This window comes from Equus caballus, chromosome 19 (genome assembly GCF_041296265.1).
Source record: "Equus caballus isolate H_3958 breed thoroughbred chromosome 19, TB-T2T, whole genome shotgun sequence".
Taxonomy (NCBI): domain Eukaryota; kingdom Metazoa; phylum Chordata; class Mammalia; order Perissodactyla; family Equidae; genus Equus; species Equus caballus.
The window spans coordinates 64,717,038-64,732,145 of NC_091702.1; the positions used below are offsets into that span (position 1 = coordinate 64,717,038).

Below are 15,108 nucleotides of genomic sequence, written 5' to 3' on the forward strand. Positions count from 1 at the left end.
CAATAAAAGAAAGGTTCCTCCGTGGGCCAGGCCCCATGGCTCAGTGGTTAAAATTCCACACACTCCGCTTCAGGAGCCTGGGTTCAGGGGTTCAAATCCAGGGCGTGGACCTACTTCACTCACCAGCCATGCTGTGGAGGTGTCTCACATACAAAAAAAAAAAAATAGAGAAGAATTGGCACAGATGTTAGCTCAGGGCTAATCTTCCTCAAACAAAAAAAGAGAAGAATTGGCAGTGGATGTTAGCTCATAGTTAACCTTCCTCAGCAAAAAACAGAAAGAAAGAAAGGAAGGAAGGAAGGAAGGCAGAAAGAAAGGAAGAAAGGAAGAAGGAAAGAAGGAAGGAAGAAAGTTAGGAAGGAAGTTAGGAAGTTGGAAGGAAGGAAGGAAGGAAGGAAGGATGGAAAAGAAAGGTTCTCCTTGCCTTTAATTCCAGAAAAGGAGTATTCTGGTCTTGCCCTGACGGATTATGGACAGTGGCTAACGCAGCAGGAAGCAGTTTCATTTTGCAGCTGCCTCACTCCTGCCAGGGCAACCTTAGGATGCCAGAGACTTCCAAAAACCTGTCACCTGCCAACTCTCTTTGCGTGATGTGCTAGGGCTTGACATAGGCTGTCCCAGTTCAGTAGGTGATGACTACAGGCATGAGCATTAGCCCCAGAGACTTCCTCGCCTGCCCTTAGAGCATTGCATTTTCCTCTCTGCTATTTAGTATAATCCTTGGACCAGCAGTATTGGCATCACCGGGGACCTTGTTAAAAAGGCAGAGTCTTGGGCTTTACTCCAGATCTTTGGAATCAGGATCTGCCATTTGACAAGATCTCCAGGTGATGTATATGAACATTAAGGTTCAGGAAGCACAAGCTGATGGCCGTAGTCTTTAATCTTTCACATGGTGCAGATAAGAATCAGCAAATGATTACAGGACAGTTAGAGGACAGGAGGCCTCAAATCAATCTAAGATTGGTTTCTCAAAATGGATGATTAAGTATCTCTTGTTTCTGCTGAGCAAAATGCTTCCATCTAATTCTTGCGTAAGTGTCTTGTGTCATCTTCCTGATGTGTTAAATTTCAAGTTGAAATTTGCCATATGCATTATTTGTGATTTAAAGAGTTGATAAGTTCATGCCATTCTTTCATTCATTTCGGCCTTTCTTGTTTCTTATAATTGAGTTTGTGTGATTACAGATGTGCTGAGTTTCTCTCAATTTCTTATTTAGTTTTGATGCATATGATTATTTATTTTGTTTTCCAATTACTCACATGGCTTCCTAATGCAATAGTCTTGAGAATTAAGAAGAGAGAGGTAGAGATAATACTTGAATACTGGTTCATAAAACCATTGGTCCTGTTTTTAGTTGTTAAATCCTTTGAAGAAATGACGTATTTTAGCTGGTATTAATGACATTATTATAGCAAAATGAACACATTTTGTTTCCTGTGTTGGGATACAATGTGTCTATATTTACTATGTCAATTTCCTTCAGCCAAAGACCACCAGGAAGACACCTGTGTTTAAACAAAGTTAAGTTTATTTACTCATTGCAACAATGGAGAATGCAGACCATGAGGAACTGGGGGATCGCTTAGTAAGAGGGTTTTGGAAAGGATTTGTTATAGGATTTGGTCTTATATTAGGTGATTCTGGGGCAAGTCCAAAGAAGGGAAGCTTTGCTTTGGATTGGATGCTGTCAGAAAGTGGAGTGATTCTGTGAGTGAATATCTTCATAATTCTTAACTAGAAGGCAAGAAGAATAGAGTGAAGCTAAAGCTGTGATTGGTAAAGAAGCAGCAATTACTCATATTAGCCAGACTGTGAGGATGGTAACTTTTGTGTTCGTGCATTTGTGTGTTCTGCACAATTACAGAGTGGTCTTGTTTTTGTCTTGATCCATCTTGGTCACTAAGTGGTCTTGTCTGATATTGGTGTTCTTTCAAACTGTGGACTTTCAGCAGGACAACACCACAGCCCAGCTGTGGGAGCCTGGCCAGCTCCTGGATGCCAGGGGCTGCTTTTCTCGTTATTGACCATTAAATATGATTTATCCATACCTTTTGTAAAATTCATTTTGCTTTGGCATTTACTGGATTTGTTTCCACAGTTACTTCATATTCTGTACCAGATCATCAGGATGCATGCTCTCAAAAGGATTTGTGTATTACTTTTGGATATAAAAAGCTATGTGGAAATTCTAATTTGCATGCTGAATATTGAAATCCCTGGGTCATTCCAATAGTTTATGACGAATGGGACAGGGTATTTGGAATGTGGAATATTCCAGGAAATCTGAGAAGTGTAGTCATCAAACATTCCTCCCCAGTGTCAGCCTATTTGCCCTAATCTTTCATTGTTTGGAATTGTATTTTGTCTTAAGCCTTCTCTAAAGTGCGTTTAAGTAGGATTGATTGATTTTGATTCCCTTGGCAAATCCAATTTTCCTTAAAGTATAGAAAGGAAATTATAAAAATCTGCTCTATAGTTACATGCCAGAAGGTAAACCTATTTACAAATTCTGTATTAAAAGGAAGTTGGCAACATTTTAGAAATACTTAGGTACTTGTGACAATCATTCAGAAAAGTCAATCTTTCTGATGATGCAATAGAATTAGTCTTGTGTTCTATTGGAAGGGGCCAGTTGACTATGATTTCTGTGTTATTACAGAGTGAGTTCTAGCAGAGTTCTCAGTACCTTCCACACCCCCCACCAATGCATTGTGCATTTGCATGTATGTGCACATACTTGTTGGATTACTTCTTCACTGGAATAATATAATTTTGCATTTGCATAGTATTTTCTATTAAGAGATTCAAAGGTTGAATATATACCATCATATTGATCCTCCAGAAGTCCCTGGAAGCAAAGAGAGTTATGATTTTATTTATCTTGAGGAGATATGTGAGAGACTTGCCTCTGAATGGATGAAGGAGCAAAAACTAGATTCTCGTTCCTTACCTAATCTTCTGCCCAATAAACCACTCCAAGTTAAAAGTGGGACAATGTCATATAGCTTGCTTTGAAATTTTCCCAGAGCAGCTTTGCAGCAGAGTAAATTAAATGTTCTTGTTAGGGCCAGGTGCCTTCTAGATTTTTAAGAAACATCAAGTGGTCTGTGAAAATGGCTGCCCACTCCTTGAAGTGTGTTCTCATGGTGAATGTAATCACTAATCTGTGAGCTAGGGGGTGAGACAGAGCTGGGTTCATAACCGGCTCAACTGTTTACCAGTTATGTGCTGGTAGACAAGTGATTTAACCACTTAGAGTCTCAGTTCCCACATCTATAAAATTCAAATAATATATAAATTTTGTCATTAGGTTTTATGTCTTAGAAATAATGCATAAGTCACTTAATCTACTTGACAGCCCATAAGGGGTGCCCTGTTGCCATTTCCTTATTACAATGGACTCATGTTGAATGCATCCTCTTCCCACCACCCTACCTATCCCAAACTTCCAGAATTGCTGTAGACACTCAATAGTGACAATAACAGCAACAATAAATTATTTAACTAATAAAAAGAAAGAAAAGAAGGAAGAGAGAACATAAAAATACTCTAAGCTTGTATATATGTGAGCATATCAATTGATTCTTGGGTCTCCATCTCACTTGCATAAAAATGTTTAAGGAGAATGGAAAAGATAAGTGCCTTGTTACTCAAAGAGGCCCTGTAGCCCCGTGGGAAGGGCCTGATGTCCTGTTAACCCCATGGCGGGGATGGTAAATGGTAAATCGTGTCACACGGTCACACTGTTCAGTTAGAGCGGCAGCATGAATCATTCTGTAAACCGGGCTCTGAGGCCCTGCGTAGTCTCGGGGAGTAAAACGATGGTGTGCCCAGCTCCCTGTGTTTTCCATGGGCGTCAGAGGTGGGAGAAGCAGCGTAAATGCTGTGTGTTCATCATCCTGCAGATGAGGCATGTGCATGATTTCTAAAGCCCTTCTATGGCTGGAGCAGGAGGATGGAAGTCCACTTTTTGTTTCCGGCTTGATGATGCCGTCAGTGTTAGGCCTCCTTAATTCACTTGATCATCCTCTTAAAAGTCCATCATTTAGTACCAGGAGGGATTCACATCTCAAATCAAATACGGAAAATGGTTTCTTCATATAACCCGGGATGATTCCGTGTGTTTGTTTCTGTCTTTAGAAAACCCTCCTGCCTCTTCCTCCCCAGCACGTCCAGACAAACTGAGCTTCCCTCCAAATGTTCTGTGACTTGTTACTAAGTCTTCCTTCTGGCGTAATTGTTTCCCCTTGAGCAGTAAAGTTACCATTAGAGACTTCCCCTGATGCAGAGTCAACTGAGGGTGGTCGGCCTCAGTCTCTTCGTGAGAATCCGCTTTGAGAACTGCCTTTAGGAGTTCATCATTCATTATCTTCAGTGTTTAATTCTTTCAGTACTTTGTAGAATTTCAGTGAACTGCAGTGTGTTTTAAGCTCTATAAATTATTTAAAGAGCTGAAAGCTGCAGAGATCGGCGTGCGCGAGGAGAGGTACACGGACTGGTTAGGAAGTTTTGACGACAGGTGCTTTGCTCAGAGTGGTTGAAAAGAGGTTGACCTCTACCTTTAGACCTTCTTGCCTGCCTGTGAGGTTCTGATTAGCATAGATCTGGCCCACCCACCTGGATTAAGCCCCAGAAAGGACAGAGAGTAGGAACAAGTGGTGGTGTTGATGCTTCGAGAGCAGGAAAATAGAATTCAGCATAGCAGATGGTTTACAGATTTACTGTGGCCTCTTAGAGATTTATAGCCTCAGCCTTTAGTTTTGCTTCATGAGCATTTTCTTGCCGGCAATATTTTTACAGATCTCAAGGCCAACCAGAAAGGTATTTTATTTTTCCATGGACTGAAGAAAGCGTTATTTATTTATGTAAATGGTACTGAGAACTCTGTGTGTGGTGTTTATAAATGTTTTTCTCGTCCAGCTACTTATTGAAAGTCCTGTTGCATTTTCCTGTTGCTTCTTCATATATGTTTCTAGGCTTCTCTTTCCACGGCAGGGTGTGACACATGGCAGGTGACAGTGTAATAGAGGAAAAGATTTGTATGCACGTGTACGTGTATCATAAAATAACTAAAGGATCTGTTTGTTTATTCTCATTTATCCTTACTAAGAGCATAAACCACCCAAATGTCAAACTGATCGTTGTTTGTTCCTTGTAAAGCACGTCTTGTACGTTAGTTCTGCAGAGTCTCCAGCAAGTACCGGGCTCTGGGGTAGAGAAACTTTGGAGTGTGTAATGAGCATGACAGACACAATTTCTGTCCTAATGAGGGCTTTTGTCTAAGAATCTATGTTTAAAAAGGAAAGTCTTTCACGTAGTTATTAATATTCATGGATTTGAATAAAATAACATGAAAAATTCTCCATCATTGGAAATGCCTTAGCGTGTGCCATCAAATGTCTCCAGAGCATTTTTATTATGGAATTTGCATCTAATCAGTTTTTAAAAAGTAAAAATAAAATGTACAGCCAACAAAACATAATTTAACAATGTGATTGTAGGAAGTTATGAGCAAATGGTTGTGCCGCTTATTTCCTATTACTAATATTTTTCTCTGAAAAATATCAAAGTAAAATTTAGTTATCATGATTATAAGTCATTAGTGATTTTTTGAAAGAAACTAGTATTGCTTTTCATAACCTTTGACTTGAACTGCCTATTTTACTCATTGTATCAGATTTCTCCTACAACTTTGGGTCCCATTTATGTTCTGTGAAGGCAAGATTAGAGATGGTGCTTAATGTCGGAGAGCTGGAGCGCTTCATCCACTCAAGTGAGCATAGGTGACAGGAGATGTTTGCCTGTAAACAACGTTGCATGGTAGCATGTGGAGTGTCTGAAAAATAGAAGGGTTCAGCCCTAACCCTTAGCTATGTATCGATTGTATGGCTGGGGTAGACCCTCAAAAACCAAGGATGCCTCACCATTTCATGCATGTGCTCTGGTATAGACGTGCGTATACAAGATTTTGTAAAGAAATCAAGAGCTGTTGATTTTTAGAGAGCTCCATTTTTGACACTGTCCTCTCCCCTGACGTATGTTGCTTCAGAGTCAAAAACTCTTGTATAAGCCATGAATGAAATAGGGGTGGTGTGCTTCCTGAAGCTCCCCAAACAACATATGTCTGCCATCCAGTGGTGTTTGTGTGTTTTCAGCACTCTTGTTCTTCATTACTCAACTCTCAGAAACAGAAATATCAGGGACCAAGTCTGTTGGCAAAGGTTTTATTTTGATCTTAAGTATATTTGAGAAAATATTTGGAAGTTAGAGGTCCCTGACAATGTGGAACTTCCAGACATAAGCCACAATTGCCAGAAGATGAGGTAAGGACGGCTTCTTTCCCCAGAAGAGTGCCTTCTTGGACAAACTTGAGGGAAGATGGCATCCCAGCTTGGAAACTCCAGAATGGAAGGGAATTGTAAATATGGAAAAGAAGTAGAAAGAGAGTGAATAAATATCATCTCTTAGGACAAAAAGTACTGAATATAAGAAAGTTGGTCCAATGTCACTGAATGGAAGGAAAATGTGGGAGTTAGGATGACATCAAGACAGTCGTGGCATTTTTCAAAAGGAACAACATAAATAAGTCAAACTATTAATTCACAATTTCTTACCTAGTATGAGAGGGTCAAATACAAGTTGGTCAAGTTTTCCTAATTTATTTAGTAGTAGGTAGAGCTGACTTTGCTGGAGCCATGACATGAAACTGGCTTAAAGCCAGCCTGAGATCAACAACTGCCAGCATTTTTGTCCCTTAAAAGATTAGTCATTTATCTCACCCTTTAAAATTATAGCCGGGCTAAAGAAAAGTTTACATTACGAAGTAATGGATTTACTCTCAGAATGTTTGCATATTTCAACTCTTAGTATTCTTTCTGTTTTTGAAGATTTTGCAAAGCAATAGATCCACCTTCACAAACTGGAATGTATTTCCTGCCTCTTCAGTATGTGGTACAATGTAAACTGCCTTCTCTGTCTGCCAGAGTGTGTCACAGGCCTGATGTTGTCTTTCTTACAGCTTCAACTAGCAACGGTTCGAAATCATTACATTGTCACTGAATTACAAGTAACCCTGATGAGTAAATTTCCCTGTAAGCTCCCGCCTTTTTAGTTTATTTGAAGGGGCAAGCAAAGTAACATCTACCTCATAACCGTTCATGCTTTCTCTACACCTCTCGTTACCACAGTGACAGCTGTTCGTGCAGAAAAGAGAGCATTTTTATTTTGATGCTGTTTTTGCTTGCAGATTCAACTCATGTGAACATGAAAATTATCTCTGTATTAAAACTAATCTTTATTTTTAAGGGCCACCCTGCCTTCTTTATTTCATGTAGAGTATGAAAGTTATCTTTAAATCCACTTAGATTATAGGAGGGCTCATGGCTCCCCGGGGGAGCAGGAAGGAAAGCTGCCTCTAGGAAACATGGCGGGAGGGTTCGTGCAAGAGGAGAGGATGGGTCTTAACTCTGCCGTTCCTGGTCCTGCTGATGGAATGGAAAATATGACAATCCCAGTGTGTGACCACTGGCAAATGTCTTCACTGCTGAGAATTGCAACTTCATTATGTAGAGGATGGAGGTAATACCCCATTATCTGTAAAATGGGGATAATGTCAACTTCACCTATTTCTCAGGGACTTAAGAGGATTAAATAAACTGATATATGAGAAAATCTTGTGCAAACTGTAAAGTGCTGTCCAAACCTAAGGTATCATGACAGTAACTTTTACTAAGTAGAAAGACTAAACGGCAGACTTTGTGCAAATAGCCTCCATGTGGCTGCTGTTTCCTTCGCTGGAAATCTCTCCCCAATTTGCCATCTGACTTCACTTATGTTTACACTCTGAAGCTCTTTGATTTAGAGTTGGCACCACTTCCTATGCTCGCACCACCCTGGAGGCCAGTGTCGGGGCTCGTTGTGTGAAGGCCCTCAGTTCCGGGCAGGAAGGACTGGAGGCAAGTCTTAGTGATTGCTTACACTCTAGTGACAAGCCCCACAGCCCACAGCCAGAACTCCCTAGCAACCACACAGCTGTCCTTCTGCAGCCAGTATTAGAATATGTCATGAAATCTTTTAAAATTATCAAAATTAACATCTTTTCTTTTGTTTTATCTTTTCTTTTAAAAGCAACTTATGATGTTTTCTCAAGCCCTGCAACATCAGATGCGCCTGAACTGTCAGAGCCCCACACAGGTATACCCGGCCTCTCAATTATTTCTTTGGATGCCAAGTGTTCTAACAACACTGCCGAGTTCTCCCTGCAATTTTTGCAGAGTGAACAAGCGCACTCTCTAGACCTGTGCAGGGAAGAAATGGCAGCCTGCGTCAGGGAAATGGATGCGACCCACTCCTCCTACTGAGCCATTATTTCTTTACCTCCATCAGTACATAAGCTCGGCCACGTATGGGACATGCACACCGAGTTGGTCACCGAAGCAAAGTCATGGAATGGCCTATTGCTTTACTGTTCAGAATCATTCTAAAAAGATTTTAGATTGCTAGAGAACTTTCTCTAGAGCAGTGCTTCTCAGATGGGGGTGATTTTGCTCTCTTCTCCCCACAGAGGCCTTTGGCAACGGCTAGAAACATTTTTGGTTGTCACAACTGGGTAAGGTGCCACTGACATCTAGTGGGTAGGGCCAGGGATGCTGCTAAACCCCCACCATGTACAGGACATCCCCCATAACAAAGAATGATCCAGCCCTGAATGGCAATAGTGCTGAGGTGAGAAATCCTGCTCTAGGGCGCACATCATTCTTTGGTCTATAGAAGCTCAGTTGGAACTAATCTTTGACGTCACTTACTGGTCCACCTACAGTGAGTTTAACTCAGTTCAACAGTTCCTTTTAGCAAGTGCTTATTAAGCACCTGCTAAACTAGGTACTGTGGGAGGTTCAAGGTGAATAAGACAGGCCTCTGCCAGACACAGATAGTTGTCTGATATTTTGTGTATGTGTTACCTTATCCCAGCATTATTGTGCCATGGTAAATAGAGGCAAAGAATTTTAAACAGCAGCAGAAAATAAGAAAAAAATGAAATAGAACACCGAGTGGATTCAATTTCACAGTTAAGAAACAGAAGGAAGAAACCAGAGAAACCAGTTGAAAGCAAGTTGAATATATGAAGCACTGTTTTATCATGATTTCTAATGTTTAAAGTATGTTTGTTTTTAGAAGTGGGCTCATCTTCATCTCCTAATGAATCACTAGTTTAAAAATATTGGTCAGCAATCTCTCAAGTGTTCTTGGTATTTTTCTCCATATGAGGTTTAATTTATTACTCTTGAATTTGCATTTTATTCCTGGGGCCTTTTCCTGCTTTTATAAATGTTGACGTTTATTCCAACAGCAACAAGTGATCCATTTCTGGATTCTGTCCCACCTAAAACTTCTAGAACTCTTGAACAGCCAAGGGCAACACTCGGTAATGTTTTTAACAGAAAAATCATACTTTGTTTTCCATCAAAAGAAAATCCATGTGAATGCCTTTCTTCCAAATGACCATTTCATTCCATCACATCTAATCATTTCTTTCTTTCCTATTTCTGAATATATATTTATATTTTTTTTCCTGAATGCAGGCATCTTATGTTCCATTTTGGGCTCACCACTCTCTCTCTCTTTTTGTTTTTAACTGTAATAGTTGATATTTTCTCCATCCTTAAAGGAATGACAAGCTTTGAAAGCTGCATGGACATCTCCATCATCCATACCATCCCATCTCCTGTGTGTGTGGCCTGTGTCATCTCCCTTCCATGCATTGAGTCTGCCTGGAGTGAGCTACTGAATAATTATCACTCCGATCTTTTTCCCACTTTAAATCATCATTTCACCCACCAGCTTTCAAGACTACATGCATTTTTCATCCTTAATCATGTATTTGCAGCATGTGCTTTGCAACACCATCTACAAGCATGTTAAAACTCTTAAAATACCTCATTTTAACTGGAATTACTTGGTGGGATGGGATGTTTGTGTTTTCAGCTCCCAGTGAAACACCATTTGTTCCGCAAAAACTGGAAATCTTTACCAGTCCTGAAATGCAACCTACAACACCTGGTAATAATGACATTTGTAAAGTTGTGTGCTTTGTATGAACAGATAAAGCGACAAAGAAGAATCAGTCCTGTTGGCTTTTGGGGAATATTTTCAGTAGTAAACATTTCTGTTCATTCTCTGCCATGAAATTCTTCAAAGAACTAGCTTAATGATCACATTTAGCCTTGTGATAATCCTCAAAGAATTTCCATAGTCTTGATGTCATTATATTTTGAAGAATTATTTCCTTTCTATACGACTTTCCAATTTGCCAACCAGAAAAGAGTAGCAGAATTATAGATGATAATTATGTTAAAATATATTCCCTTCTATTTAGCACGTTTAGATATCAGTTGGTCAGAGTATTTTTCTGAAAGTAGTCTAAGTATAAAGAACACCACATGGGCTCTGCGATCTGGATGTGATGAAGAAAGATGGTAAAAGAGAGGGAACACAACCTGCATTTTATAATAGAAAGTTTCTGGAATAATAAAGTTCATTAACTCCTGGTAAGGTTAGCAATGTGCCAAGAATTAAAGATCTGAACTTTCCATTCTTTAAAGCCCAAGTGTTTTGTTTGTGCTTCTGCCCCGCTGTTTGGTAAATCGTCTTTTGAGTTCTTAACTGCCTTGTGTTCTTAAATCCCTCAAGAGGCTCGCTTTCCAGTACATTTAACTGAACAACATGCCTTCAATTTTCATATAGAAATTTCATCCCTTTTGGCCCAATCAACACGTATTTATCACGCACCTACTATATATAAAGCATGATGCCCCACGTTGTGGGGATACAAAGAAACAAACAGCAGCTTTGGTACTCAAGAAGTTTACAAGTTTACTGTTACAACCTGATCGACCCCTGAGAAATGCCATTTATCAAAGCTGTATTTAATCTTCTTTCAGCTCCCCTGCAAACTACGTCCATCCCTTCTACACCTAAACGCCGCCTCAGGCCCAAAACACCAAGAACCAAACCTGGTAAATAACTGTCTCTGGATCCTTTCAGGATATTTTTTTCCTAATAACCTTCATCTCCTTATCATAAAAAGAAGTGGTGTGGTTCTTTAGGGTAAAGTTTCCTTACAAAATTTGAAATTAACCGAAGATGAATAATTAATGCAAAATGACAAGAATTAAACATTTTCAATAAGACTTGATCGAAAATTATGTAAGTGATGTTCTTACATGCACATTTTGGTATAAACATAGAAACCAGTCCTACTGTCACGGCGCACAGAGCAAGCTGAGCAGTGTGATTCATTTTCTTGGTATGCATCTATGTTTAAGTGTTTATGAAGCAGACACTTCTTGTTTTGGGTGCCTGCTGTGTTTCCAGTTTTGCACAAGGGCAATGGCTGAGATGGACAGGAGATGACTCCGGCTTTCCGACTGCTTATAATCTTAAACAGATAATACATCATGAACAATGAGAGAGCAGCATAAGATGGTATAATCTGCTTGTGAGACTAAAATACTTGTGTAGAAGCTCAGAAACGACAGTGAGTTGAGAATGCAAGTCTCATAATTTGTGCAGAGTTTAGACCGCGGAAAAGGAGAGCGGAATGACATGAATTGCAATACAGCTCCGGTGGTGGAGGTAGCTTATCCACCTGGAGGTGATGCTCTCCATTGTCAATAACATACTCAGAATCACTCTCAACGAACAAGTTTTGCTTATTTCATTGTAGCATAAATTCAATTTTTATAGCCTATACTATTATAACTGAGTTTAAAAGTTCTTTCCCAAAACTTTCACTCACTGCACACTTTGTAAACACTGACAACTAAATATGGCAGAATTTTAAAAGGGTCATTCAGTTGCTCTTTGAAGGATATCTTTTGTTGTCTCTAGGAAATCTTAATATTTTTTTTCCTTTCCATCACCAGAAAGAACCACAAGTCCTGGAACAATTGCATCTAAAGTTTCTAAAAGTTTTGAACCTACACGGACAACGCTGGGTAATGATATGTCCTTAGTAGATGTGTTACTTCATTTCACCATGGAAATCAGAGCCCCAGGTTTTCTGTAATGTCTCAACCAGTGTTCAATTGGATCATTTCAACAATACTGAAAATCCCATAGAATACATCAACTCCATGGCTTTCCTGGTTTTGAATAGCTGGCCCTGTAGCCAGCAGATCTGAACTCAGCATTCAGACATCATCCTGTACCTAGGAAAGCTGCTAAACCACTGCTGCTTTCTCATCCTCTACCCAACTGTTGAATATGAAGTTGAGCCTTATATACTGTTTTCCATTTTTTTGAGTAAGGCCCCCAAGTTCACCTTCAGACTTCATTTGGAAAAAATGACTTTCTATTATGGTGTTAGTAGAATTTTTTATGCTGCCAATCATGGCATTATACCTGTCAGTGAATATTATTTTTAAAAAATGTCTTTTTTCTGGTGCTTAAAGACTTAGACGTGGCCGAGGAATGTGAAATAAGGGGGCAAAATGATGACAATGATTTTTTTTTAAATCATGCGTTCAGATCACTTACTTTGTGTAGTTATTGTGACTACTTAGCGGCAATGCTGTTTCTCTTGAAATGTTTTTTTCAAACCGTATGAAAATTTATCACTGTATTTCCATTAAATGCTGCTCTGTGAAATATTCTTTTAATGGAATATTTCCAAAATCTTCCAAGATGATGGTTCATTCCGCTTACAGTATAGGTTTTCCTTTCGTGGTTTTAGACACTGAAATGCCTAAATATTGATTTGTTGATTATTTTGTTTCTTTATTTTTCCAGCTCCCAGTAAAACACAATTTATTTCTTTGAAACCTAAAATCCCTGTCAGCCCAGAAGTGACTCACACCAGACCCGGTAATTACCCTGAATTCTTTACTGATACTCCAAAAGCAGGTTGAGAAATTGTCTTATGCCACTCTTTGCAGCAAGAACTTCTGATTTCTATTTTGGTATTTGATACATTTTTCCATGAAAAGTGCAAAAATGTGATGAAATGATCTCATTATAACCAGGCCCTCTGATGTTATCACAGCATCACTCTGAGCTGTGTCAGATGATTATGTTCATGACCATCACAGAGAAAATATAGAAATATAGCGATGTGAGTGACTGAGGACTCCCTTGTCCAGGACTACGAAATAGTTTCCAATACCAAAGTTGACTGGAATTCTGATCACACTGAACAATAGCCTTTTAGCTGGAAAGGGAAGAAGTGTTTCCAGCCCCTAGGAACGCTCTTTTTGGGGGACTTCTCAGTCCTCAGGGTGCAAGACTGGAATGGGTTGTATTTTCCTAACGCTTCATGCCTTCTTTTTAAATTGGGGCTGATTTCTGAACACTGACTTCTGTTTACTTCTCAGGAGACATTAATTCTGTTTTGCTGATGAAAAAAAGGCTCTTTTGCAGGGAGGGGTTGATCTGTACATATAATTGAGAACAGAAAACTTCCTGCATAAGGATTGCGGGACATACAGAAGAACCAAACCTTCATTTCTTCTATTTCTTCAGAATCTATACTTAAACGCCGTCTTAAACGCTGACTGACAAGATTATGTATGGGGAATTTTGTCACTACTCATCATTTTTATCTAAATTTTAAACCCTTAGTTCAGGGAAGAATATATTTCTCACTATCATGGTCAATGGGTTTTTCATTAAAGCATGTTTACAAAGTAGGATTGTTAAAGCAAGAGATTTTCTGCTTTGGGGCATGATCTGAAATGAAATGAGTAAGAAAGAAAAATGTAACTGCTCAGAGAGAGCATTCTCGTGCCTCCCTTTAAGAGGGCCGTGAGATTTCCACTTGCAGGTGTCAGACTGAAGGAAACTGAAAATTAGGCAAAGGGAGTGTGGTTGATGCTGGGACCAGGGGCGAGGTCTCCAAGTCAGAGAAATGGAATGAGCAGGCTTACTCAGAGAGGCTGTTTGGAGAAAGAAGCATAACTAATAAAACTCAAGAGCCCTCACAGTTTAAATCAAAGAACTCTTTGATTTTAAGTCAAAGAACTCTTTGATTTTAAATCAAAGAACTCATGAACAGTTAGCTATATGAGAGGAGGATTTAGTGTACATTTATTGAAATCATGCTGAGAGGACTTTGGAGTAAGGCTGTAACTATTATATTTATGCTGTATTTTGAATAGAGAGCTATTACCAAGCAGGTCGAGAAATAGTACTGTATGCTTAGGTCACCAAATATAAACAAATGTTTCTCCAATCTAATTATTTCTGTTACTGCAAGATAAAATTTGAAAACATCAAAAAAAAGTCTCCAAATGTTGATTACAATTTACACATGATAAGTTACATTATTGATTTCAGCGGTTTTTAAAAAAAGTTTTCTGAGAGGAAATTCATTAGTAGAAATAAGGGTGGGAGGGTGTGTTCTTATCATTCTAAGCTGTTTAAGCAAAGAGACTTCTTAATGTGACATTTCCTTTTAAAATGTGGAAAATTACTTGGAAACTAATGAGTTTTTATTCCTTTGATTTCCACCTTCTAATCACCTAAGACTGTCCACACCTTTTCCCCCAACAGCAAGTATAACCACTCTAGAATCTGCTCGTAAATTTTTGCCAACTCAAGTTGACCGTGATTGGTGTAAGGCGGCGCAGTAATGACCGGACCTCTGCAATCCATTGCTTGGCTTTTAGCTTTGTAAAACATTCATTTTTATTTTAGGGCAGACCACCATTATAGTTCTGCTGAAGATTTCTCTTTCCAGCCAAGGTTCAGGAGAGCAAATAAACCACCAAAAGCCTGTTGATTGGAGTGACTCATTGCCTTTCCCAGCCCTCTCCTCACACTCTCCCATTTTCCCATTCCACTTTCCATGCAGCCTGCTTTTCCTTTGGTTTTCCTTTGGTTTTCCTTTGTGGTTAAACTAACAAGTAAAAACCCACATTGGTTTTGGCTTGTTTTGTAAGCAGAATCCAGTGCTTTCTTGAAAATCCGAGCCATCTCCCACATCCCAAGTTGCCTGCCTCAACCCAGAAGAATTGTTTCCTTCATAATTTATCTTTAAGATTGTGATGGCATTCGACTCTTCAAGCTTTCAATGGAAAAAAAGGAGAGATTTCACAGGTGTTGGTTTC

The 15,108-nt window shown here is 39.3% G+C and overlaps 1 protein-coding gene and 1 long non-coding RNA gene across 52 annotated transcripts in view; one reads left to right on the forward strand and one right to left on the reverse strand.

The window, feature by feature from the left end:
• ABI3BP (ABI family member 3 binding protein) overlaps window positions 1-15,108 on the forward strand; it is a 238,347-nt gene that overhangs the window by 122,902 nt on the left and 100,337 nt on the right. For all 50 annotated transcript variants that reach the window (XM_070243854.1, XM_070243860.1, XM_070243859.1 and 47 more), the window contains 6 exons: window positions 8,132-8,197; window positions 9,354-9,428; window positions 9,989-10,063; window positions 10,945-11,019; window positions 11,929-12,000; window positions 12,794-12,868. In XM_070243854.1, the coding sequence (XP_070099955.1) occupies window positions 8,132-8,197; window positions 9,354-9,428; window positions 9,989-10,063; window positions 10,945-11,019; window positions 11,929-12,000; window positions 12,794-12,868 (438 nt within the window). The remainder of the gene's footprint in view (window positions 1-8,131; window positions 8,198-9,353; window positions 9,429-9,988; window positions 10,064-10,944; window positions 11,020-11,928; window positions 12,001-12,793; window positions 12,869-15,108) is intronic.
• LOC138919281 (uncharacterized) overlaps window positions 1-15,108 on the reverse strand; it is a 140,547-nt gene that overhangs the window by 41,741 nt on the left and 83,698 nt on the right. The gene's annotated exons all lie outside the window — the stretch shown is intronic.